Genomic DNA, 26,279 nt, shown 5'->3' with positions numbered 1-26,279 from the left:
CCTGCTTCAGATTCTGTGACTTCCTCTCTCTCTGCCCCTCCCCCACTCATGCTCTGTCTCTCTCTGTCAGAAATAAATAAACATTAAAAAAAATTAAAAAAAAAAAGAAGGTAGTGCCTTTCGGAGGTGGCTAGTATAGCTCTCATGAATAGAATTCATGCTCTTATAAGATACCTCAGAGAGTCTCTCACTTCTTTCCCATGTGAGGATGCAGCAAGAATTTGGCCACCTATGAACCAGGAAATGGGCCCTTACCAGACACTGAATCTATTAGCGCCTTGATCTTGGACTTCCCAGTCTCCAAAACTGTGAAAAATAAATTTTTGTTGTTTAAGCTACCTGGTCTGTATATTTCATTATAGCAGCCTGAATAGATTAAGACACTGGATAAATACTACTGAAAAATATTTCAAAAGGAAAGAGAGATACCAAAAGAAATCTTGCTCATTATTAGTAGATTTAAAAAAAATAGGGGGCTTTTTATGGTTAAAAAAGTGATTGGGGTAAAAAAGATTGCAAATAGTATATAGTTTAATACTATGTGAATCAATATTGAGGAAAATGGATAGGGGAAAAGGCAATTTAAAAAGTATATAGAGTCTAGAAAGGTGAAGAGTTTATAACATTTTCTCTTATTTCAAATTTAATTTTTCTTAAAAATAATTTGTTTAGCGTTTATTTATTATTGAGAGACAGAGAGAGACAGAGCATGAACAGGGGAGGGGCAGAGGGAGACACAGAATCTGAAGCAGGTTCCAGGCTCTGAGCTGTCAGCACAGAGTCCGATGTGGGGCTCGAACTCACAAACTGCGAGATCATGACCTGAGCCAAAGTTGGACGCTTAACCGACGGAGCCACCCATGAGCCCCTCTTATTTCAAATTTTAGATTTGAAGCCCAAAGTACCTGTGAAAGAAGGACCTAATTCAGTCCTAACCAATGAATGAATGCCTGTTCCCAGATTTAGCAGTAGCTATTAGAAGCTTAAATACAACTTTTTTTGTTTATTTGCAGCTCAGTTATTTCAGTATGAGGAGAAGGAAAGAAATATTAAAATAATGAAGCAGGGAGAGGAGGGCAGGAAGGAATAAAAAATAGAACAGTGGGCCTAATAGTGATCCCTGGTCCACAAGACTTAACCTGCCAGGAGCAAGCAACCAACAGTTGCTTTCATTTGATATATAATTTTTTTTTTTTTACCCCAGCGACATGAATCGATACTGTTAGAACTCCTCAAGAAATATTTTTTGCTGATTTTATTCTTAGTGTGAGAAGAGAATATACAATTGGGGAAAGAAAGAAATAGATGAGCAAGTATGGTAATAATGTTTCATTGAAGCCAAGGATAAAATATTTATAAAACTGAAATGTCAAAGGAAAAACTTAGAGTCAGGGGCGCCTGGGTGGCGCAGTCGGTTGAGCGTCCGACTTCAGCCAGGTCACGATCTCGCGGGGTCCGTGAGTTCGAGCCCCGCGTCGGGCTCTGGGCTGATGGCTCAGAGCCTGGAGCCTGTTTCCGATTCTGTGTCTCCCTCTCTCTCTGCCCCTCTCCTGTTCATGCTCTGTCTCTCTCTGTCCCAAAAATAAATAAACGTTGAAAAAAAAAAATTAAAAAAAAAACAACAACTTAGAGTCAGACATAAGAGTATTAACTTACTGCTTCAAGATAAGGTTCAGATTTCTATTTTAAAACTTTGAAGGAGAAATATTTTCGTCTTGTCTGAGTGGTTCTGTGTCACATTTTAATAGAAAAATAATTACATTCTGAAAATGCTTGTAAAGTACAGAGATTTTATGCAATAGGGGCAAGACATAAGTGTCTTAAATCTGAGAGAAGTTTTCCTTTTTTGGTCCCAAGTAATTGTCTCCTCTTATAGACAATATCATTGGAAACCTTGGAAACCATAGACTGGCAGTATAGCTTTTGAAAAAGTGAGCACTAAATTGCCAATAATAAAAAAAGCATTGATTTTTTTTTTTTATTACGTTGAAAGGTGTTTTGTCTCCTTTGTTTGGCCATGGCTGGGAGAAGGTACAAAACAGTTTGGACTGATAACAAAATCACTAATTGCTGCACTAATTAATAGAGGTGTGCCAGAGAATTGAGAATACAGCTACCAGGCTACATTTCCTTAGGAAGCCTTTATAATTGATAGAGATGAACTTTGGAATAAGGGCTACATTTAGTCTCTTGTTGTGCTTTGTTCCACTGCTCTGCATCTAAATCAGTCCGGACAAAAAGAGGGTGCCTTCCTGAGTTAGCTAGAACACCGTGTCCTTCCTATCAGTTCTCTCACTGTGTTTAAAGCTGTCGAAATCAGCTTTGAGCTGGTAGCCTAGGTTTGAAGAGGTCTCTTCCTGCAGCCTGTTTAACAGCGTGATGGGCGTTAAGATCCATTTGTATCATGGGCATGGGCGTCCAATCAGCATTTTGAAAAGTCATTAAATTAATTGCATTATTATTTTTTAATGTGCCCAGCAGTACTGAGTTAGATGCATTTTGATTTTTAAAAATGAAATAAGGTGATTCTTTCTGTCCTTCTTACAATGGTAGCTGGTCAGAATATAGGCGGCCATGTGGTGGTCTCAGAGAAAGGGAGTCAAACTTCAAAATAAGAAATGCAACTGAAAACCAACTCTCACAAGCAAGAGATCATCAAAGAAAGTTCAAGATAGGGTGTTTTCCTAAAGCCGTATGACTCCTAAAGTAAAAAAGCTTGGAAAATGATAAGAGTTCTTAGAAATGGCCCCATTTTCTACTTTGCTACAGCTTGTACCTGTTGGCAGAGGATATCAGGTGGCCTCATTCTAGCTTATTTCAACTTCACCTAATGGCATTACTTACTTGGTTTTTAGGGATCACATTCCATTTTCAGATCACTTTCCTCACCTTAACTAATTGCCATTACACAGGGTCATCCTGACAGCACACCCACGAGAACAGAACAGGGATCAATGGCAGTTCGCTTAACGCCTTTTTTATGACTAAGTGGCAAAGAGCGGAAGCATGGAAAGTGAACATCTTAATGGACAGACATGATCAAGTTGTCTTTTTTCCCCCTGAAAATAGCATCTAAAAGTAATTTAAAAAGTATTTTCCTCCACCAATCTTGAAACTCACTGAGAATATTAAAAACAAATCATTTATTTTATCAGCTCACCCCATTCCCTAGCTTGATATTTTAAAAACTTTTCCATCATAACCTATCATTTCCTTTCCTGTCTTCAAGAAGGGAGGAAAACATTTTTATTTATCAGATAATTTGATTTTAAGGAAATGGCTTTACCCTCACCTTTTACTCAGGCATTCTCAGGAGCTCTGGCATTCCACAGTCTAATCAGATACAAGTTATATCTTGGTCTAGAAATAAAGTGTGAATTGTTAAGCCTCCAATATGTAACACTACAGGCCCATAAATGTCACTTGGTAGCCTGCAGATTCAAATCTAAAAGCAGTCCTTCGAATACCAGAGCAGAACGTACTTTTTTATATGTTTTTTCTTTATAGCCTCAAAACTGAAGATGATAGTTCAATGTAATGTGGGAACACAAGACAAAGTAATCTTCTGCACAGAAATACTTTATTTTGATTGTACCATAATGACATCGTGAAATTTCCATGGATTTGAAGATACAGCGTTTGTTATATACTCTAGATCAGATAGTATTGCTTCACTGAGTCAAGTTACAGTAACCCTTAGCATTTTCTGTAAACAAAAGGAATATTTTCAGTGAGGTTGCTTCCTAATGAGAACAGATGTCATCAGACTTAGACTGTTGGTACTTCCTGTAAAGAAGCAGCAGTGGTATAGCGGGTGCTCAGGGACCTTTATTGTCCTGACATTAATTGCTCCCTAGTGAGGTTCACCTTTGTAGAAGCTGATCACTTCTTTTTTTTAAATTTGTAATGCTTATTTATTTGAAGAGAGAAAGCCCATGCATGCACACGTGCGCACGTACACGCGTGCGTACACACACACAGACACACACACACACACAGACACACACACAGACACACACACACGAGTGGGTGAGGGGCAGAGAGAGGGAGAGAGAGAATCCCAAGCAGTCTCCATGCTGTCAGCACAGAGCCTCAACGGCACTTGATCTCAGGAACCATGAAATCATGACCTGAGCTGAAATCCAGAGTCACATGCTTGACCGACAGAGCCACCCAGGCGCCCCAGGAACTGATCCCTTCTTAGGTTTGTTCTCCCTTCCTTCTTCTCTCTTTTCTTTCTCTCTCTTTTTTTCTTTTTTGAAGGAAAGACAGGTGAGAGAAAATGATGGAGAGGAAACAAGGAGGAGATAAGAATACTGTTTCTGGAGGAACAGGCTATTTGTTTTTTGGAGCCTGGGAGTCCGACAGGTCCTCCTGGCAAGAGGCAGCAAGATCCTTGCTTGGGGAATGGGATTTTGTTCCACGGTATCTGGTGCTGTGTCCCTGAGGACATAGGAACAGCCATTTTACCCAAGTCCCTGGCTGTGTTTGTGCCAGACGTTGAGCTCTGTCTAGGTCCAGTCATGACTTAAACGAACCATGGTTCTGGCCCGGTTTGGACCTTGGAGAGCAGCAGAGGGTGTCTAAGCTTCAGTTTGCCTGCTTCAGATCCAGGAGGAAGAACCCAGGAATCTGGCCAATCACTCATCTTAAGACTCCAGAATCCCATATGATTATTGTGATTATGTTGTTTCCTGCCATGTGTGCCAACTTAAAAAAAAAATTTCAAGGTATCCTTAGATTGGGTAAAAGGTCAGAATGCAGACTTTGCTGTAACTTCCCACTGTAAATTCTGTAGTGGAGCGGGGAGGCATTAATGAGGTATTTTCTATGTATTGGGTTGTGTCCTCATAACCTGGGTTTAATTTTTGACTTTAGGTATTAAAACCATTGAATTTTGCTCGTGTTTTGTGAGAAACCAACTAAAGATCCATTTCTTTTTTTTTAATCAGTTACTTACAGTGCATCTTTAGATGCTATCATTTCCAGTACAACCAACAATACAAACACTGTGGTGCTGGCTTGGAGAGAGAAATCAAAAAAGCCTCTTAAAATGACATCCTTCAATGTTGCCGAGGGCATTCATGCTTTTGATTACCACTCTCGGCTCAATTTAATTGGTATGTAAAATAAATCATGGTAACTCTGAGGGCCTCATAAATAGTCTGGGATGTGTATTTGTATGCACGGGGCCTCTCCACCTTCTTGCTTTATTGCCAGAGAGACCAAGTTGAACAGCTCACATTTTATTGCCTGAGAATGTCTGATAATGATGCATTATGATGTGCGGCATGTATGAACTACATTGGGGTGGAAATACGAGGAAGGGCCCCAATGCTTGAATTAGCGTTTTTATTAGAATTTGGGGGAGATGTGAGATGATACAGAGAAAGAAGATGGTTTTGGTGCTGTGTCTGCTATTTTGCCATCTTTCTAACACCACCAAATGCTCAACCTCCTGCTGCTGCTGTTGTGGCTGCTGCTACTACTACCACCACCACCACCACTGCTGCTACTACGGCTACCACTACTACTATTACTACTACCACCACAACTACTACCACCACCACTACTACTACCACTACTACAATTATTACTACCACCACCACACTACTACTACTACAACCACCACCACTACAACTACTACGGCCACTACTACCACCACCACCACTACAACTACTACCACACTACTACCACCACTACTACTACTACTACAACCACCACCACTACTACAACTACTACCACTATCACCACCACCACCACCACCACCACTGCTGCTACTACAGCTACCACTACTACTATTACTACTGCCAGCACCACACTACTACTACTACAAGTACCACCACTACTACAAGTACACTATCACCACTACTATAACCACTACTTACTACTGCTGCTGCTGCTACCACTACTACTATTACTATTACCACTGCTACTACTACTACTACCACAACTACCACCACCACCACTACTACTACTACTACAACCACCACCACTACAACTACTATGGCCACTACTACTACTACCACCATCACCACTACTACTACCACTACTACTACTACAACCACCACCACTACAACTACTACGGCCACGACTACTACTACCACCACCACCACTACTACTACCACTACCACAACTACCACCACCACCACTACTACCACCACCACCACTACTACCACTACTACTACTACTACTACAACCACCACTGCTACTACTACTACCACTACAACTACCACCACCATCACTACTTCTACCACTACTACTACAACCACCACCACTACAACTACTACGGCCACGACTACTACTACCACCACCACCACTACTACTACCACTACTACTACTACTACTACTACAACCACCACCACTACAACTACTATGCCCACTACTACCACCACCACCACCACACAAGTACCACCACCACCACTACAACCACCACCACCACTACTACCACTACTACTACTACTACTACTACAACCACCACCACTGCTACTACTACTACCACCACAACTACCACCACCACCACTACTTCTACCACTACTACTACTAAAACCACCACCACTACAACTACTACGGCCACTACTACTACTACCACCACCATCACTACTACCACTACTACTACTACTACTACTACTACTACAACCACCACCACTACAACTACTATGGCCACTACTACCACCACCACCACCACACTACTACTACTACTACCACAACTACCACCACCACCACCACTACTACCACTACTACTACTACTACTACTACTACAACCACCACCACTACTATAACTACTACCACTACCACCACCACACTACTAGTACTACAACCACCACCACTGCTACTACTACCACTACCACTACTACAGCCACCACCGCCACCACTACTACTACTACAACTACTACCACTACCACCACCACCACTACTACTGCCACTACTGCAATTACTACTACTACCACTACTATGACTACGACTACTACTACTACTACTATGGCTGCTGCTGCTGCTTCTATAGCCACAACACACCTACACCAGAACTATGAAATATAGAATGTTTTCACTGTTCAGAATGCAACCCCCACTGCTTTTTGAACATTTTCAGATTACCCTAGTTTTAGTTTAAAATGAGAGTTCTTTTTTTGATATGAAAGAGTATATTTTAGCTGAGGAAATAAGCTATAAAGTTTCGGGCACTATTTAAAATATGTGATGTTTTGAAAGCTGATAATTTCATATGGTATATACATTAGTTCAAACACTATGAAAAAGTGAGGCACTAAAACCTAATAGGTTAGTTGTAGAGAATGGCCATACATGGCCTTTGGAATGGGTCATATTAATAACCCTCATTTAACAATTATCACTCACATGAAGAGTATTGGTATCAGCTAGGAGGCTGAGTCTCTAAAATCCCTAATAATCATGGCTGACAATCACAGTAAAAGATACCTTGAATAAAAAAAAAAAAAAAAGATACCTTGAATAGAAACTCAGGAATATGCCAATATTCACCTTTCAAAGAGAATTGTAGATCTATCTGATAAGGTTGGGTTAGCGAGTTGAGTTTGGAAGGATGCAAATATCAACTATTTCATTGATCCATCGATTGACTATTTCAACCCTACACACTGTCACTGCTTTGTACCTGGCATAGTGCTGGAAAGAGAACAGTGAATAAGTTCAGCTCTACAGTCGGCCCCAAAGAAGAGAAAAACAAAGAGTGCTCTACTGAGTTTCCACAGACCAGAAACATCACTGTTCCGCATGCTCTTGATGTCCTCCCTGAATAAAACAATTCATGTTCAAAAATATCGTGTTCTCTCAATAGAGCAGGTCAAAAATATAATTCTGCTGTTTGTGTGCTTGTAAATATTCAATTGTTTATATGGCAGTGGAAATAATTTGTTTCTGTATCTTTTTCATTAATTTGGAAACTTTAAATATTGGTTTAGTTCTTTCTTACTCCTGGGATAACTGACTGTAACTTGGTGTATATTCCTAGGCTGTGCTAGCAGTAGCAGGAAAGCATGAGGACTGAGAAGCAGGATTTTGTGGCCTCCTGGCTGGGCCATTGGCTGCCTCCTAAATGGGACTCTCTTGTCCTGTGGCCCCATGAATACTCGTTCCCCACGTCTCCTTCCATTTCCACCATTTCCGGTAATAGAACTCAGGCCCGTTAGTTTGCCATGATCTTCCTTTCTTCCAGGCAGGGTGCATTAGTGCTCAGAAAGCATTTAAGAACCTACAGATGTGCGACATGCACTCATTTCAAAAAGAAAATGTTATGGGTTATTCATGTACTAAAAGCACTTTTTTTTTTCTTTCTAATTCTGGTTAGCAACTGCTGGCATCAACAATAAAGTTTGCCTTTGGAACCCCTATGTTGTCTCTAAACCGGTTGGTGTCCTCTGGGGTCACTCAGCCAGTGTAATAGCTGTCCAATTCTTTGCTGCAAGAAAACAACTTTTCAGCTTCTCCAAAGATAAAGTGAGTGATATCGTACATTGAAAGTATTTACTTCTGCCTCCTGGGTTCCTCCCTAAATCTATCCTTGGTCCTGAATTCCTCTGGGGGATGGTGTAGATTTTTAAAATATACTGGCTAACTACTATGTCTTTGGAAATCTAAATTAGGAAAAGATATTTATGGTAACTTAAGCATAGTCCTGGGCAACTAGACAAAGTATTTCCTTAAAAAACTTTTCTAAATGATATACTCGTGGATTTAATCTTTATAGCTGCACTCTCAGAAGCTCACATCTGGAGAGTTTCCAAAGTTCTCACTAATGCAATAGAAAAAAAAAATAGCGATGGGGAAATGTTGCTTGGTAATTGTAAGATGTGGAATAGGCACAGCTAATTAGTTTTTTTTTTTATATTGAAACTCGGTAAATTAGAAATTTAAGTTAACCTGAAGACTATCAAGTTCATTAAGTACATTTCGATTGTGTAAATCAGTCCATTTCCATTTGGTGATGTTGATGGGATATTTTTTAAATGTCAGACAAAAACATGGTACCAGAACCAGGCATCCAGGTTGAATCCTGACCACATTATTTACTACCCATACTCCCCTTAGGAAAATTTCTTAATCTCTAATAATCTTGTCATTTGTTTCTCTGTCAAACTTTCATTTTACATAATACCTAATTTATAGATCCAGTTAACATGTGATAGATTTCAAGACACTTGGTTGTGAAGAGAAGAAGGGGCTCAGGGCTATAGGCTTATGGGAACAGGCCCCACCTGAGACTTTCAGTGAATCTGACTTTTTATTTTATTCTAAAGTGATACGTGTATATGTAAAATCTAAACAGAAACTCATCTTCAACTCCTTAAGCCTCATCCCACTCACAAGTCCTGCCAAACTTGTATATTTTGCTATAATACCTATTGTGTCAATCTTCTCCCAATTCTGGTTGATTCTACCATCCAAATATGTTTATCAGCCTCACCTCTCCCTCTCTGCTGCCACTGCTCTTAGTTCAAAATCTCATTTTCTTTTACCCAAAATATAACAAAGATTTCCTAACATTTCTCCCTACATCCCCATGATCTGACTCCAGTCTGCCCTTTATCCTGCTAATGAAGCGGTTTGTAAAAAAAAGCTTTTTTAGCACTTCATCTAATCCTCCGTCTAAATATCAACTCCAGAATTCTTAAGCTTTCATACAAAGCCCTCTCCCAGTCTGTCAGCCCCACTTTATTTCCTGCTTTTCTCTTTCATTCATTTAAGGCTTCAGCCATATCCCAGTTGGCTGTTCCCACCCTGCTGCCTCAGGGCTCTGCAGTGTGCTCTTCCTTCTGCCTTTAGTTCCCTCTCCTTGATGATCAATTGACAAACGTCTTTTCACCCTCAGTCTCAGACTTTCTGGAGTCTTTCTCGCACAGACTTCGGTGTTTGCTTCTCCACACTCCAGTTGCACCTGTGTGTCTCTTATTGGAACATGTATCCTGTTGTTTCAAAATTAACTGTTAGTTTGCTTCCTTAAGCAGGCGGTGGTGTCTTTTTGGCTTGTATCCTTGGTATCCCTAGTGTCTGGGACCTTGTAGTGTTTGTTCTGTGGTTATTTGTTGACACCTTGAAGGGAAGACATGTTACTATGAATCTAGAGTACCAAAAAACTCAGACTGAAAACGTTATTGATGTCCTCATCACATTTAATTATTTTTTGAGATCTTTGAGCACTTGGATATAACTTCCACTACTGAATTGAACGTAATGTGCTTTGTGTACTCAAAGGTTATACATGTATCTTTTCCTAGATTTTGAGTCCTTAAGAACAAAGGTTATTTGTTGAGTTCGTTTTTTTCTGTTTCCCAGGGCATAGCACATATTAATGTACTTAAACACATGTTAAATGGGACATATAAAATAGTGTAACTATCAATTAGCCGATGGGATCGATGAGGTTAAGGACTATTATATCTTTTTTGAATTGTGCCAAACACATAGTAACTCGTCCATACATCTTAAATGAATGAGTCTTTATCAAACATAAATACGAAACAAATAACAAGTATTTTATCATTACAGAATTCCATGAAAGTGTTGAGTGAAAGAAAAAAAAAGCCCATCTTAGAGTGGGTTAGTAAACACTTTATTTGTCTTATTGAAGATTCTACCCTGGGAGACAGGATTTCAGGTTGTTCTGAAGAACTGCTCCAAAGTTTGTCTATTATTTATTTATTTATTTATTTTTTCATTTTTTCTTAACGTTTATTTATTTAAAAAAAATTTTTTTTAAACGTTTATTTATTTTAGAGACAGAGAGAGACAGAGCATGAACGGGGGAGGGGCAGAGAGAGAGGGAGACACAGAATCTGAAGCAGGCTCCAGGCTCTGAGCCATCAGCCCAGAGCCCGATGCGGGGCTCGAACTCACGGACCGCGAGATGGTGACCTGAGCTGAAGTCGGATGCTTAACCGACTGAGCCACCCAGGCGCCCCAACGTTTATTTATTTTTGAGACACAGAGAGACAGAGCATGAGTGGGGGAGGGTCAGAGAGAGAAGGAGACACAGAATCTGAAACAGGCTTCAGGCTCTGAGCGGTCAGCACAGAGCCCGATGCAGGGCTCGAACCCCCAGACCGCGAGGTCATGACCTGAGCCAAAGTCCGAGGGTTAACCGACTCAGACACCCAGGCACCCCCAAAGTTTGTCAATTTATAGGGGATTGTATACAAAACGAGGGGAGGGGTATACATGCTCACAAGCAGTTCTCCAAGGTATAATTGCGTGTCACAAGGCAGACTTTGGTTGTAAAAATTAAGGTTTACTGATTTCCACACAGATGTGTGAAAGACCCCTTAGGTCATCTTAATACATTGTGTTTCTATCATATATGATTGTTCAAAAATACTGCCTGCATGCTTCCGCTTAACTGGTTTTCTGCTTCTTGTTTTTGGTTTCTCCTTGAGATCATTTGAGAGCCAGAGAAGGCTGACATCAGTTATCCACTCTGGTTTTAATGCACAAAGGGTTTTATAACTTTAAAAGCGAGTGAAAAAAAAAAGTTGTCAGAGTCACAATTGATTGTGTATAGGTATCATCAATGTTAAGACTACCTAACCTCTCCCAAAGCTGTTTTATCATTCTATTTTTGCTTTGACTTCTAAACCATTACGTTGTAATAAAGCTTGTCATGCTGTCTTTTACATTAGTCTAAATCTATTTCACTTTGATAAAGGCATAATAATCTTAGTCTTTACGTCTTTATAACAAACAACAGGGCTTTCTACTACCCGGTTAAGCCTTTGCTTTATTGCTATACAATTCTTTTGGATGTTTTATGGGACTAGGGTAAAGGAACAGGGCAAATGAAAGACAACATCTTTTTTTTTCAAAGAGCCTTTGAATGAATCGTATTTTTGTCAATGAGTTAGAGACTTTCAGACCAAAGCAATTTAGATCTAAATAATTTCTTCCAAAAATGATCTGAGACTTCAGGCGGTGGTTTTTTTTTTTTTTTTTTTTTTTGGAAGACTGCTGTAGTACCATTTTCCAGTGATGATTAAATAAATTTATCCCTATAGAATTTGGTAAATTTGGTACCATACTAAATAATAGTCCATTTGCATTTGGCTTTAGACTCCTAAACCTCACTAATGACAGCACCCTGCTGGGGGTCAGTAACTTGGGGATTTGGAGGAGGAATTACCATGGGGAGTAAAAGGATTTTCAAAGCCTAGCAGAGATCTCTCTGCTGGAGGCCAACATTGCAACCCGTGAGCCTGATTAGCCTCTTCTATTGCTCCTAACTCTTCTAGGCTCTTGACCTGATTTGCCCATCAGAATCATATCACTTGGGAACTTAATCCTTCATTTAAGGTTGTGATTTTTCTTCTTTTTTTTTTCTTCAAATTTTTATTTAAATTCTAGTTACATATAGTGTAATATTGGCTTCAGGAGTAGAATTTAGTGATTCATTACTTAAAACAGCCAGTGCATAACAGAACAAGTACCCTCCTTAATACCCATCACCCATTTAGCCCATCCTCCACCCACCTCCCCTCTATCAACCCTCAGTTTGTTCTCAATAGCTAAGACTCTCTTATGGCTTGCTTTCTTCTCTTCCCCCCCCCCCCCCACTTCCCCTATGTTCATCTGTTTTGTTTTTCTAAATTCAACATATGAGTGAAATCATATGGTATTTGTCTTTCTCTGACTGACTTACTTTGCTTATCATAATACCCTCTAGCTCCATCCACATCACTGTAAATGGCAAGATTTCATTCTTTTTGATGGTCAAGTAATAGTCCATTGTATCTATATACCACATCTTCTTTATCCATTCATTAGTTGATGGGCACATTGGCTCTTTCCATAATTTGGCTATTCCTGATAATGCTGCTGTAAACATTAGGGTGCATGTGCCCCTTCAAATCAGTATTTTTGTATACTTTGGGTAAATACCTAGTATACTAATGCAATTGCTGGTTCATACTATAGTTCTATTTTTAACTTTTTGAGGAAACTCATACTGTTTTTCACAGTGGCTGCACCAGTTTGCATTGCATTCCCAATAGTATAAGACGGTTCCCCTTTCTCCACATCCTCATCAACACTGGCTGTTTCTTGTGTTGTAAACTTTAGCCTTTCTGACAGGTGTGAGGTGGTAGCTTATTGTAGTTTTGAATTGTCATTCCCTGATGGTGAGTGATGTTGAGTATCTTTTCATGTGTTTGTTAGCTATCTGTATGTCTTCTTTGGAAAAAATGCCTACTCATGTCTTCTGCCCATTTCTTCACTGGATTTTTTTGGAGGGGTGTTGAGTTTGATAAGTTCTTTACAGATCTTTGATTCCAACCCTTTATCAGAGATGTAATTTGCAAATATCTTCTCCCATTCCACAGGCTGCCTTTTAGTTTTGTTGATTGTTTCCTTTACTATTTCCTTTGTTCCTTATCTGGATGAAGTCCCAGTAGCTCAGTTGTGCTTTTGTTTCCCTTGCCTCCAGAGATGTGTCTGGTAAGAAGTTGGTCAGGCCAACATCAAAGAGGTTGCTGCCTGTGTTCTCTAGGCTATTGATGGTTTCCTGTGTCACATATTGGTCTTTCATCCATTTTGAATTTATTTTTGTGTATGGTATAAGAAAATTTCATTCTTCTGCATGTTGCTGTCCAGTTTTTCCAACACCATTTGTTGAAGAGAGTGTCTTTGTTAATGGATATTCTTTTCTGCTTTGTCAAAGATTAGTTGGCCATATAGTTGGCCAGAAGTTGGGTCCACTTCTGGGTTTTCTGTTCCATTGATCTATGTGTCTGTTTTTGTGCCAGTACCATACCGTTTTCATGATTGCAACTTCATAACATAGCTTGACGTTTGGAATTGTGATGCCTCCAGCTTTCTTTTTCTTTTTCAAGACTGCTGTAATTATTCAGGGTCTTTTGTGATTCCATGAAAATTTTAGGAATGTTTGTTTAAGGTTCTGATTTTTTTCAGATGCTGATTTCTACATTGTAGACCCAAAGTTGATAAGAAAAATACAAAGTGAGACTTTGTGTTATGATTATATCTTACCTGCTTGTCTTCCTTTTCCTTCTGTGTACTCTTCCTCCTCAACTTCCCTCTGTTCATCCAGAAACAAAGCCATTTTCATTTTGTTTAAACTACACAGGTAAAGGGGCGCCTGGGTGGCTCAGTCGGTTAAGCATCCGACTTTGGCTCAGGTCATGATCTCACGGTCCGTAAGGTCGAGCCCCACGTCGGGCTCTGTGCTGACAGCTCAGAGCCTGGAGCCTGCTTCAGATTCTGTGTCTCCCTCTCTCTCTGCCCCTCCCCTGTTCATGCTCTGTCTCTCTCTGTCTCAAAAATAAATAAACATTAAAAAAATTTTTTTTAAAACTACACAGGTAAATAGGTTAATGCCCTTCCATAAATATTATAAATGAGGAAAAATGTAGTGCAAAAAATGGATATTCCTTTTGTTTATTTCCCCTTCAAATCCATTTCTCTCCCAAGAAACAGCCATTATTAACCCTTGATGTATATCGCCTCATAATTTTTGTTATACAGTTGGCCCTTAAATAGTGTGGGAGTTAGAGGCACTTACCCCACATATAGCCAAAATTTCATATGTAACTTTTCACTCCTCAAATACTTAACTACCAGTAGCCTACTACTGTTGACTAGAAGTCTTACTGATAAGTAAGTTAATCATAATAGTTGATTAACACATATTTTGTATATTTTATGTATTATAGACTGTATTCTTACCACAGAGTAAGGTGGAGAAAAGGCAATGCTAAGGAAACATAAGGAAGAGTAAATACATTTGCAGTACTGTACTGAATTTATATAAAAAAAAAAATCACATATAAGTGGGCCTGCAGAGTTCAAGCCCATGTTGTTCAAGGGTTGACTGTATTATATATTATGTATATATAATAATAGAATATATTTTATTATGTTATGTTATATTGTATTGTATTATAGTATTATATATACTATATATATAGTATGTATGTGTATGTATATACTATATATATAGTATATACATATATATGTATATGTTTATACTATATATATAGTATATATAATACTGTATACTATATATACAGTATTATATATACTATATATACAGTATATACTATATATAGTATATACTGTATATATAGTATATATACATATATACTATAGTATATACTATATATATATACTATATATACATGTATATACTATATATAGTATATATAGTATATACATGTATATATATAGTATATACATGTATATACTATATATATATACACTATAGTATATACTATATATATACTATATACGATATATATATACTATATATACTATATATATACTATATATACTATCCTGTGTATATCCTGTGTATAAATACAAGGTAGTATTTATTATTAATTTTTATGTAAATGGTATCATACAAGACATATTTTTTCTGCAGCTTGGTTTTCCTTAAATAATAGCTCCTGGAGATCTTTCTGTGTGACTACACAGAGACCTGAATTTTTACTTGCTGCATAGTAATCCATAGTAATAGATAGTCATAACTTTATTATCAAGCACCTGTTGATTGTAAAAGATATTTCTAAGTTTTTACTGTTATAAACAATCTTTTAAAAAATTTTTTCTGTTTATTTTTGAGAGAGAAAGAGAGAGAGAGAGAGAGAGAGCATGTGCGAGCATGAGTGAGGGTGGGGCAGAGAGAGAAGGGGACAGAGGATCCAAACTGGGCTCTGTGCTGACAGCCTGATGGGGGGCTCAAACTCAAAAACCGGGAGATCACGACCTGAGCCCTGAGATCATGACCTGAACCAAAGTGATAAGCTTAACCGACTGAACCACCCAGGTGCCCCAACCTTTATAAACCGTCTTACACACACACACACACACACACTTTAAAACACTGTATGTTAATTTCTTTGTGATAAGTTACTAATGTAAGTCCCTAGAATGAATGCTCTTGGGTCAACAGAGATGCATTCCTTAAATATTTTTTTAAATATTGCTGATTTCGGGGTGCCTGGGTGACTGTTGATTAAGCATCTGACTTCGGCTCACATCATGATCTCACCAGTCAGAATTTGAGCCCCGCATTGGGCTCTGTGCTGATGGCTGAGAGCCTGGAGCCTGCTTCCGATTCTATGTCTCCCTCTCTCTCTGCCCCTCCCCCATTTGTTCTATTTCTCTCTCTCTCTCTCTCTCTCTCTCTCTCAACAATAAACATTAAATTTTTAAAAACATAATCCTGATTTAGATCTAGAAACATTGTACTTGTCGATATACTCATCAGACGTGTGTAAATATGCCTGTTTCTCCAATCGTGTCAATAATGGATGCTATTGATGTGTTCACTTTTTTGTGTGTAAATCTGATGGACAAAAACCTATGATGAGTTTCTTTTTCACATTTCTTTTTACCTATTTATTTTTGGGGGGTGTATTACCTGATCATGCCCTTCATCTTATTAGCTCTTGTCTTTTTCTTATTGATTTGTAGTAGTTTGAAAAATATTTTGATTTTCCTTTATTATAGATAATGCAATATTTCACTTGCTTCAAGCATATAAGAAATGATTTTCTTTATGGCTCTAGATTTTGTATCTAGCTTAGGAATGTCTTCCACACTTCCTATTTATAAAATATGAAATATCTTCTTTATTTTCTACCAATAGTTTTTCTGTTGTTGAATATATTTTGCATTTACCTTTGCAGTTTGTCTAAAGTTTTTTTTCCTACAAATGGATATCCGAATTATTTTTTGAATAATTTGTCTCTCACTGGTTTGAAATGCTATTGTTATCATCATTTGAATTACTGTATGTATATGAATTTGTTTCTGGATGCTTTATTCTTTCTATCAGTCTACTTGTCTTTTCCTACATAATACACTATCTATCCAGCATAACTATTGATACCTGGTAGGTCGTTTTCTACCTCTTCTTTCCCTTTTTCAGTTTTAACTGTCTTCTGCATTTTATCCCTCCAAGTACATTTTAGGATCAATATTCATGTTTCATGAAAAAAAAATACACTAGTATTTGGGTTGAAATTTGATTGAATATGATGATATTTGACATCTGTAAAGTACTGAGAAACCACAGCCTCTATTTCACCATTTATTCATTCTTTTAGCTGTCTTTCAGAAAAATTTCATGCCACAAATCTCTTTCCCATTCCTTGTTCAGGTTTTTTGTACGTATTTTAGCAAGTGTGACCACCTTTAGGAGGTGTGGCCCCTGTCTATATAACCCATTCATTGAGTTTTTTATTTTAATGTAGTTTTTTTCTTCTAAAACATTTTTGTTAACTGTCTGGTAATTTGGGATACTCTCTTGGTGCTTGCTCATTTTGGGGATTTTGACTTCCAGCTCTTTCATTTCAACGTAATTATTATCTGTCCTTATGTAATAATTCCAGTATCTGGACCTTGAAAGATCTAAATCTGATATTGGCTATTCTGGTGATTCTTTCTCTTGGTGACTTGTTTCCTTTTTATGTTTTGTTATCTTTTATTGTCACCTCATTTGTCACTGTTGCTAAACTCTAGGCATTCTGAGGAACTAAACTGGAGATGCTTTCCTCCAGAAATTTCTATATGTTTCTGAAGGTGGAAACGAGCAAGGATGCTGCCTGCGGCTACCACGTGCTCCCTTTCTCTTGTCCAGTTTAATTGAACAGTCTTGCCTCGGTGCCTGCACCTAGCAGATGGTCCAGGGCTTAAGCTCCTGGTTGTAGGAGCTTTTCCGTGTTAAGTTTGTTACTTTTTTCCTCTTTTTTCTTTTGGATCTGTGGAGATTGTTCCCACTCCTTGAAAACTCAGCAAGGCAGCAGAAATGATGTTCTGTTCAGAACTGTGTTCCTTTGAAGCAGAAAGGCCCCCTACAAAAACCTAGACTGTAATGACACTTGAACCAGAGTTCTCTTGTTCCAGCTGGTTTTCATTTGTTTCCTTCAAAGCTGTGATTAGTATAGATCTCAAGAGAGAAGAAAGAAAGAGAGAGAGAGAGGAAGAAAGAAATTTGAAGTGTTTAAATTTACTTTGTAAAATAAGATAGGAATGGTGATCTTTGAAAAGCAAAATTAGAAAAAAAATTTTTTGAAGACTAAGAAAAATTCTGTTATGTGAGTAATGATAAGGGCAAAAAAATCAGTTTAATTGAGATTTTTTTCAATATCCCAAGTAAACTTTTGTTCTGAAAAAGGGAATCACCTGAAATAAAATGTTGGTATTAGTTAACTGTATTAAACTTGAGTTTGTTAAATTTAAATTTATTAAGGCTGAACTAGGACATCAATGAGATTTTTGCAGAATAATTCACAGTGTTAGTTAGAAAGGTTTTGACTTTTTCTAGTTCAGCAATAGAATATACAAACCAACACCTAACAGAAATTTAAGTCTTAGAGCTGTAGATCTTCTCTCATTTTCATTGAAAAGAATGAAGACAAAAAAACAAAAACAAAAAAAACCAGAGAAGATAATGGTTATGGTAACAATTTAAAGATGATTAGCTTGGGGCACCTGGGTGGCGCAGTCGGTTAAGCATCCGACTTCAGCCAGGTCACAATCTCGCGGTCCGTGAGTTCGAGCCCCGCGTCGGGCTCTGGGCTGATGGCTCAGAGCCTGGAGCCTGTTTCCGATTCTGTGGCTCCCTCTCTCTCTGCCCCTCCCCCGTTCATGCTCTGTCTCTCTCTGTCCCAAAAAATAAATAAATGTTGAAAAAAAAATTGAAAAAAAAGATGATTAGCTCAAGAGAAGATTTTAATTTCCAGCCAATATTTTGGGTTTGACTTCAGTCCTGGGGCAGGGGTGGGCGGGGGGGGGGGGGGGGAACTGGTAAAAATATTCCTTAAAGGAAACTCTGTTCTATGACTTTATGATAAAACATTATCTGAGGTATTCAGTAGAATACTTTTGCTTGCATATATCATGTCAAACAAAATAGCCTTTCAGGGTTCACTGGTGATGCTTTCGTGGATTATCCAGAGGCTTAAATTCTAAATAAATAAGCTTGTTAAAACATAAAGGACTATTCAGGAGACCCAATTCCATCAGGTCCTGTTATGCTATCGTCTGCAAGTAGGTTATCCATTTTTGTGGATTACCCTGGAGAGCTGAGCGGCTGTACTGCTGTCCTCAAAATCCCCTCGTGATACATACTCTCTTTCCCTTTTTCTTGTTTCATTTTATATCTATCCCCTACAGGACTGCAGGAGTTAGTAGCAAATGTTTGATGAAGCCAAACAGGTCTCACTTTGATAGCCACCTGAGTCTGTTTTCTACTTTTCTTTCCCTCACTTTTATATCATTATTGGGAAACTATAAACCTCTTTTGTCTCCTACTTTGAATTAAACTTGGAGGGGCGCCTGGGTGGCTCAGTCGGTTAAGCGTCCGACTTCAGCTCAGGTCATGATCTCACAGTTCCTGAGTTGAAGCTCTGTGTTGGGCTCTGTGCTGACAGCTCAGCCCGGAGCCTGCTTTTGATTCTGTTGTCTCCCTCTCTCTGCCCCTCCCACACTCACGCTTTTTCTCTCTCTGTCTCTCAAAAATGAATAAATGTTAAAACAAAATTAAAAGAAAAACTTGGAGATGTTGCCAGTATATAAATAATGCTGATTTGGTTTTCGAAAGTGCACTAAAAACAGATTCTTTATCTATCCGTACATCTATTCATGCATCCACCCATCCATGAAGTTACCCATTTACAAATCTAATAGAGGACGAAATAACAGTTTTATTTATTTATTTTCATATCTGTTTAATACAGTTTTACTATGTTTATGTGAAATGATGCTGTCTCTTGCAGGAAGCAGGGAAAAAAATTCTTCAGCAAAATTAGACTGACAACATGGTGAGGTCCTACATTTCTTTGGTCCAGTCTTCAGAGTGCACCTTCTTAAATCTGTTTGAATTGTTGTTGTTTTGGAATGCACAGATAATAGGTTGAGCAACCTCGGTACATTCTAGACACAATTGAGAGAATTTCAGAGCTGGCAGGGGTCCCTTTAGGAGAAAGGTGAGGAAATGAAAAGGTAACATTGCATACCTGAACTGCCAACTCGGAGTAGTATTAAAATGAGGGTCTAGGGGCGCCTGGGTGGCGCAGTCGGTTAAGCGGCCAACTTCAGCCAGGTCACGATCTCGCGGTCCGTGAGTTCGAGCCCCGCGTGGGGCTCTGGGCTGATGGCTCAGAGCCTGGAGCCTGTTTCCGATTCTGTGTCTCCCTCTCTCTCTGCCCCTCCCCTGTTCATGCTCTGTCTCTCTCTGTCCCCAAAAAAATAAATAAACGTTGAAAAAAAAATTAAAAAAAAAAAAATAAAATGAGGGTCTAGGTGTCTGGTCTCAGCCCAGTGACTTCTTGTTCTAATGTATACAAATAACAAAATATTTGCTTTGATAATCCTGCATTATTAAATGGCCAACAGTTGAAACAAGGGGAAGTTTAGGCAGAAAAACATGTCCGCATTGTTACGTAAAAAGCTAAATGTTGTCATGCTATTAAATCATAAGCTCGGGTACTCATTCCTTTTAATATAAAAATGGAGATGAAATAGAAAGCTCCCAAACATGCCATTTCAAGGACTAGACTTAGGAAGGCTGAGTGTGGACGGACATCACAAGCTCTCAGCTATCATGATGAAAGCCGGATGTGCAGTTTAAATGAAAATTTGTGGAAAATATAAAATAAAAAAGCATCGATTGTTCAATTGTAAGTTTTAAGCTTAGATGTTTGTCAGTCTATCTATTTTTCCTACTGAGAATGACGAAAACCTCTCTAGGAAATCTGGAATGAAAATTGGGATTAAATATATGTCTTTCTGCACTGTGGCCTAATTCTATCCCTGAAGTCAATTTCAACGTAACAGAGAAGAACCCGGGCTTCTCAAATACTAACTAGATATTTAAGTTACATTTTGTCAAAGAATGTGATTAATAAAACTGAATTAACGTGAGATATTTTTGTGATTAAAAGCATAAAGACTGATGAGGAAAGAAGGGGAATATAGTTATCTGGTTTAAAGCCAAGCCACATAATATTACTGACTAAGCTGAGAGAAAGATTTCTTGTTCAAGGATATTAGCACTGACCTGAAAACCATGTAGAGAAGCAGTCAAGGTAGAATGCAAAAGAAATGCTTGGGAAATTAAAAACGAACAAACAAAAACAAGAAAACAAAACACGAATGCCTGAGCCCCATCCTCAGAGATTCTGATTTAATAGACCTGGCAGAAGGGCCCAAATAGGTCATTTCTAAGGTACCATTGGTGTTCCTAACGTCAAGGTTAAGAACCATTTGTATAGAATGTGGTAGCGTAGAAAAGCTGGAAAACATGGTATGTGACATGATTTCTAAGAGAATACTAGAACACTGTTTTGTGCAGTGATGGTAATACATCAATATTGTTGCTTTGATTCTCAACAGAGAGAAAAATCAGGGAATTAAAGATGGGAGGGGACTTAAAGGGATCAGGGATCACTAAGAGAGTTAAGGGATCTTCAGAGGAAGAAGAGAAATCAGAACAATAAAATTAATTTTAAGAACAAGTAATGAATATACACATTTTGATAAAAACATATTTCTAGTTTTGACTGCTAATAGCAAGAACTAACCTATCATAGATGAGAGGTTATCACTCATCAATTTTTAATTTTTCATTTAATTTATGTAACTAAGTGTCAATAAAATATTAAAGGCAATATAAATTACTTGAACAACACAGTGGAAAATGATTCTGTGAAAATTATAGTCCATTAATACTGTTGAGTTATTATTAATCTATATTCAACTATGCCCCAGATTATTATCCTGACATGAAGTTAGTTTCTATTTTTTAGAAGGGAGTCTATACTAAACAAGACAGGATTCTGAACAATGAGGGTATAACGATTATAAGCAGTACGAGTGTTTGAGAATGATGGAGATGCATCTAATCTTGTGGCTTTAACATTCAAAATAAGTTTATCAATTCTATTTATATTTAGAGCACATTGAAAAATATTTGCAAGTCTTTGTTATTATAGTATTTATATATATATATATATATATATATATATATATATATATATATATTTTTTTTTTTTTTTTTAAGAACAGAATCTTTTTTTTTTTTAATTTTTTTTTCAACGTTTATTTATTTTTGGGACAGAGAGAGACAGAGCATGAATGGGGGAGGGGCAGAGAGAGAGGGAGACACAGAATCGGAAACAGGCTCCAGGCTCTGAGCCATCAGCCCAGAGCCTGACGCGGGGCTCAAACTCACGGACCGCGAGATTGTGACCTGGCTGAAGTCGGCCGCTTAACCGACTGCACCACCCAGGCGCCCCTGTTATTATAGTATTTATATTTTTGAGGATACATATATTCTGGAGTATTGCCAGAATAGTTTAAATAGAAATAATTTAGTAATGTTTAAGAACCAGAATGGTTCTTTAATGAAAAATTCTTGCCACAGAACCAACTTACTTCATAAATATATATTCTTGGGGTTAGAAGGATTGGTAATGCTGTTTATCTGGCAGGGGTTGATTAGGTCATTTTAAGTTTGTTATAATTGTTGGTAGATGGAGAGATTACCCTATACATGAAGCATAATTATTTCTATAAGATGTTTGAAAAAGTTTCATAAAATGTCATTGTGGATTTTATGAGACTTGCAATTGGGTGAATAACGATGCAGAAGTGAGGCAAGTTTTTATGGGGTTCTATATTCTTGGATTTTATCCTAGCTGATGAACTCCACCAATGAGCTGGATAAATAGTTATTAGCTGAGCCACAATGTTCAACAAATTAAAAAAAAAATTATTGAACATCTATTATGTCTCATGGGATATGTGGACAATTTAGGGAGGAATTGTCAATATAACTGAATTAGGATTCAAAACTATATTGTCATACTTGGAAACTTTTAACAAAAAGTAGGAAAATCCTAGTCTTAGCTTAAAGCATCAGATTTTTGAAGGCAGGATGATAGACGTCTGGATTGATTATTTGTTCGTGGGAGTAAGATTTAAGAGTTTTGCACAGAGCCTCAAGGTAAGCAAAATTCCTGATGGAGTGACTTAATCACGATGCAAAAATAAGTGACTTGAAAGCGGTCACAGCGCCTATAACAGTGTAGAACACACCTGAAATACTGGATCCATTCTGAGGATTTGTCTTACATTTTGATGAGTAGAGAGATGCTGTCTTAAATTGATAACGTGATAATTATTGTGTAAGTATATTATTTTAAAGTATCACAACCAGTAGGGCCAGAAAAAAAAGTTTAGATTGGGAGGAATGAGAAGGGAGAAAGAGCATGTAAGCAACGCCTTTTCATTCAAAGGAGAGTCATTTGATCAATATGTGATATTTGCACACACACACACACACACACACACACACACACACACACTGCTATTATTTGGTGTCATGGAGAAATCCATGACTCAGGAAGAGTTAAAGAAGGCTGTCTCCAAATAATAAAAATTTAAAAGATAATTTAAAAAAGGCTGTCTCTGAGGAGTAGGGCTTGAGGTTTAGAGGGATGGGGGATGGGCTGCTAATAAAGCCCTCCAGTGCTATTGGATTTCACACCGTCAACATATCCAACTATGGTTTCAAAAGTTAAAAAAATCTGAATGATGATCCTCCCCTGGAGAGAAAGTGCAAAGACTGAGAGAATCAAGAGGCTGCTATGGATCAGTGAGTTCTGATGTTAAGATGGTTGAAGGAACTGGGATCATTTACCATGGACAAGAAGTGTTAAGAAGAGGCTTATGATAAGAGACTCTTAACAACTGAGAGCAAACTGAGGGTTGATGGGCGGTGGGAGGGAGGGAAGGGTAGGTGATGGGCATTGAAGAGGGCATCTTTTGGGATGAGCACTGGGTGTTGTATGGAAACCAATTTGACAATAAATTTCATATATTAAAAAATAAAATAAAATAAAATAAAATAAAATAAAATAAAAAAAAGGCTTATGTAGAAGGTAGAAGAGGATATCTCTGGGTGAATGTACATAGTAGATACCACAGGGACTTTTAACCTGAAGATTCTGAGTCTATACATATGTTTGGGAGATGCGCATGTCTATACACTCAACTTATATGAAAGATTCTGTATATATATATGGGCATATGCATTTAGGAGGAGGGGATAGACCATCATTTTGAACAGATTTTATTTTCCCGAAAGATTATATGATTTAAAATAGGTTAAGGGACACCTGGGTGGCTCAGTCACTCAAGCCTCTGACTCTCAATCTCAGCTCAGGTCATGATCTACAGTTCGTGAGTTTGAGCCCCACATCAGGCTCTGTGCAGACGGCTCAGAGCCTGATTGGGGTTCTGTCTTTCCTCTCTGCCCCTCACCTGTTTGCGCTCTCTCTCTCTCTCTCTCTAAAGATAAAATAATGTACTTTAAAAATAAATAAATAAAATAAAATAGATTAAGAACTGGGGTGTCTGGGTGGCTCAGTCAGTTAAGCGTCCAACTCTTGATTTCAGCTCAGGTCATGATCTCATGATTTGTGAGTTCAAGGCCTGCACTGGGCTCTGCACTGACAGTGTAGAGCCTGCTTGGGATTCTCGCTCTCTCCCTCTTTCTCTGTTCTTCCCCCACTTGTGCTCTCTCTCTCTCTCAAAATAAATAAACTTAAAAAAATAAAAATAAGTTAAGAACTACAGGGTTGCCTGTAAACACTCATTTAAACAGAGACCGTTTTTTATCAATAATTTAGAAATCTTACATCGGATAACACAAAGACTAGTTTATTTGAAAGAACCCTTTCTGCTCTTAGGTTCTAATATTTACACGATGAAAAAAATAATAAAATACACTTAATAAAAGCATTTATTGAACACTTTTTACATGCTGGTTATCATACTAAATGCTTGACACGGGCTCTGGTTCAATCTTCAGAGCATTGGATGAGTTAGGTACTACCTCAAAACCTCAGACAGACAAATAAACTTGTTAGAGGTCACTGTAGAATAAGAGGCAGAACCAAGATGAGAACTCAAAAAGTCTAACTCTAGAGCTGGCCTGCTCGCATCTTTTGGAGGGACTTTTCACCGTCTTCACTGTGACTCTCCCTCACTGGCCTGCGTTAATGCTGTTCCATGAGTGAGAACAGCAGCGTGTATACCTGCAAAGCTGCTCTTCCTGTTTTCTCCCGTGTTTGTCTCATTCTGTCTGCATGTCATTTTTGTGCCTTGTTTGTCTGTGTTTGAATAAGAATCTGATGTCTGTGGTTTATGTGAACTTGAGTTCACTTAATACCGAGTCTTTTACTTCACACGCATACACAATATATATGTATGTATATACTATGTAGGTAATATGCTATACTCTATAGCTATAAAAGAGGTTAATATGTACATATAATGTGTAACAACTATATAAAAAGTGTTGTATATAATATTGCATATAGGAGAGAGAGAGAGAGACTCTGTATTACTTTTCATTTGCTATTGTAACAAATAACCACAAACTCAGTGGCTTAAAACAACACAGATGCATTTGTGTTCTGTAGGTTAGAATGCCAGCATAGGTCTCACTGGGCTAAAATGAAGGTGTTGGCAGGACTCTTCCTTTTTGGAAGCTCTGGGGGGAATTAGTTTCCTTGCCTTTTCCGGCTTCTTTGGCTCATGGCCCCCTTCCTCCATCTTCAAAACCAGCAATACTGGATGGAGTCCTTCTCATACCCCATCACTCTGATCTCCCTTATGATTACACTGGACTCACCCATAGCATCCAGGGTAATCTCTCCATCTCAAAGTCCTTAATTTATTACACCTGGAAAATCCCTTTTGTCATGCAAAACAACATATTCACACACTCCAGGGATTAGGACATGGGCATTTGGGGGGACTATTATTTTTGCCTACTACAAGCATTTGCTAAATACAACATCCTTCCGGGGATTGAGACAAAACACAATTCTTCCATGCGGAAGATTACAAGTGAGGAGACATTTGGGGCTTTTGGGTGGCTCAGTTGGTTAAGTATCTAACTCTTGATTTTGGCTCAGGTCATGACCACACAGTTGTGAGATTGAGCCCCACATTGGGCTTTGCTCTGGGTGTCGAGTCTGCTTAAGATTCTCTCTCTCTCTCTCTCTCTCTCTCTCTCTCTTCCTGTCTTCCTCTCTTCCTCCCTCCCTCTCCCTCAGCCCCTCCCCCCACTTGAGTGTGCTCTCTCTCTCTCATGTCATATGTGCCATATGTTACAGTATAAATAACTGTAACACTGTGGAGGAAACAACTATCTGCCCTGGGTTGAGAGTGAACTAGAAAAAAATTGGGCTAAAAGACTACAATTATTCTTGACA

The 26,279-nt window shown here is 38.3% G+C and overlaps 1 protein-coding gene across 1 annotated transcript in view; it reads left to right on the top strand.

Annotated features, from left to right (window-relative positions):
* The window catches only part of WDR49 (WD repeat domain 49), a 148,278-nt gene that overhangs the window by 34,651 nt on the left and 87,348 nt on the right, over window positions 1-26,279 (top strand). Inside the window, exons 6-7 of the mRNA XM_047876467.1 lie at window positions 4,953-5,120; window positions 8,330-8,478. Coding sequence (XP_047732423.1) covers window positions 4,953-5,120; window positions 8,330-8,478 — 317 coding nt within the window. The remainder of the gene's footprint in view (window positions 1-4,952; window positions 5,121-8,329; window positions 8,479-26,279) is intronic.

The sequence above is a fragment of the Prionailurus viverrinus genome, chromosome C2 (assembly GCF_022837055.1).
Source record: "Prionailurus viverrinus isolate Anna chromosome C2, UM_Priviv_1.0, whole genome shotgun sequence".
In the NCBI taxonomy this organism is placed as follows: domain Eukaryota; kingdom Metazoa; phylum Chordata; class Mammalia; order Carnivora; family Felidae; genus Prionailurus; species Prionailurus viverrinus.
Note: the sequence above shows the minus strand (reverse complement) of the source record. Positions and strands in the feature narration are given on the sequence as shown.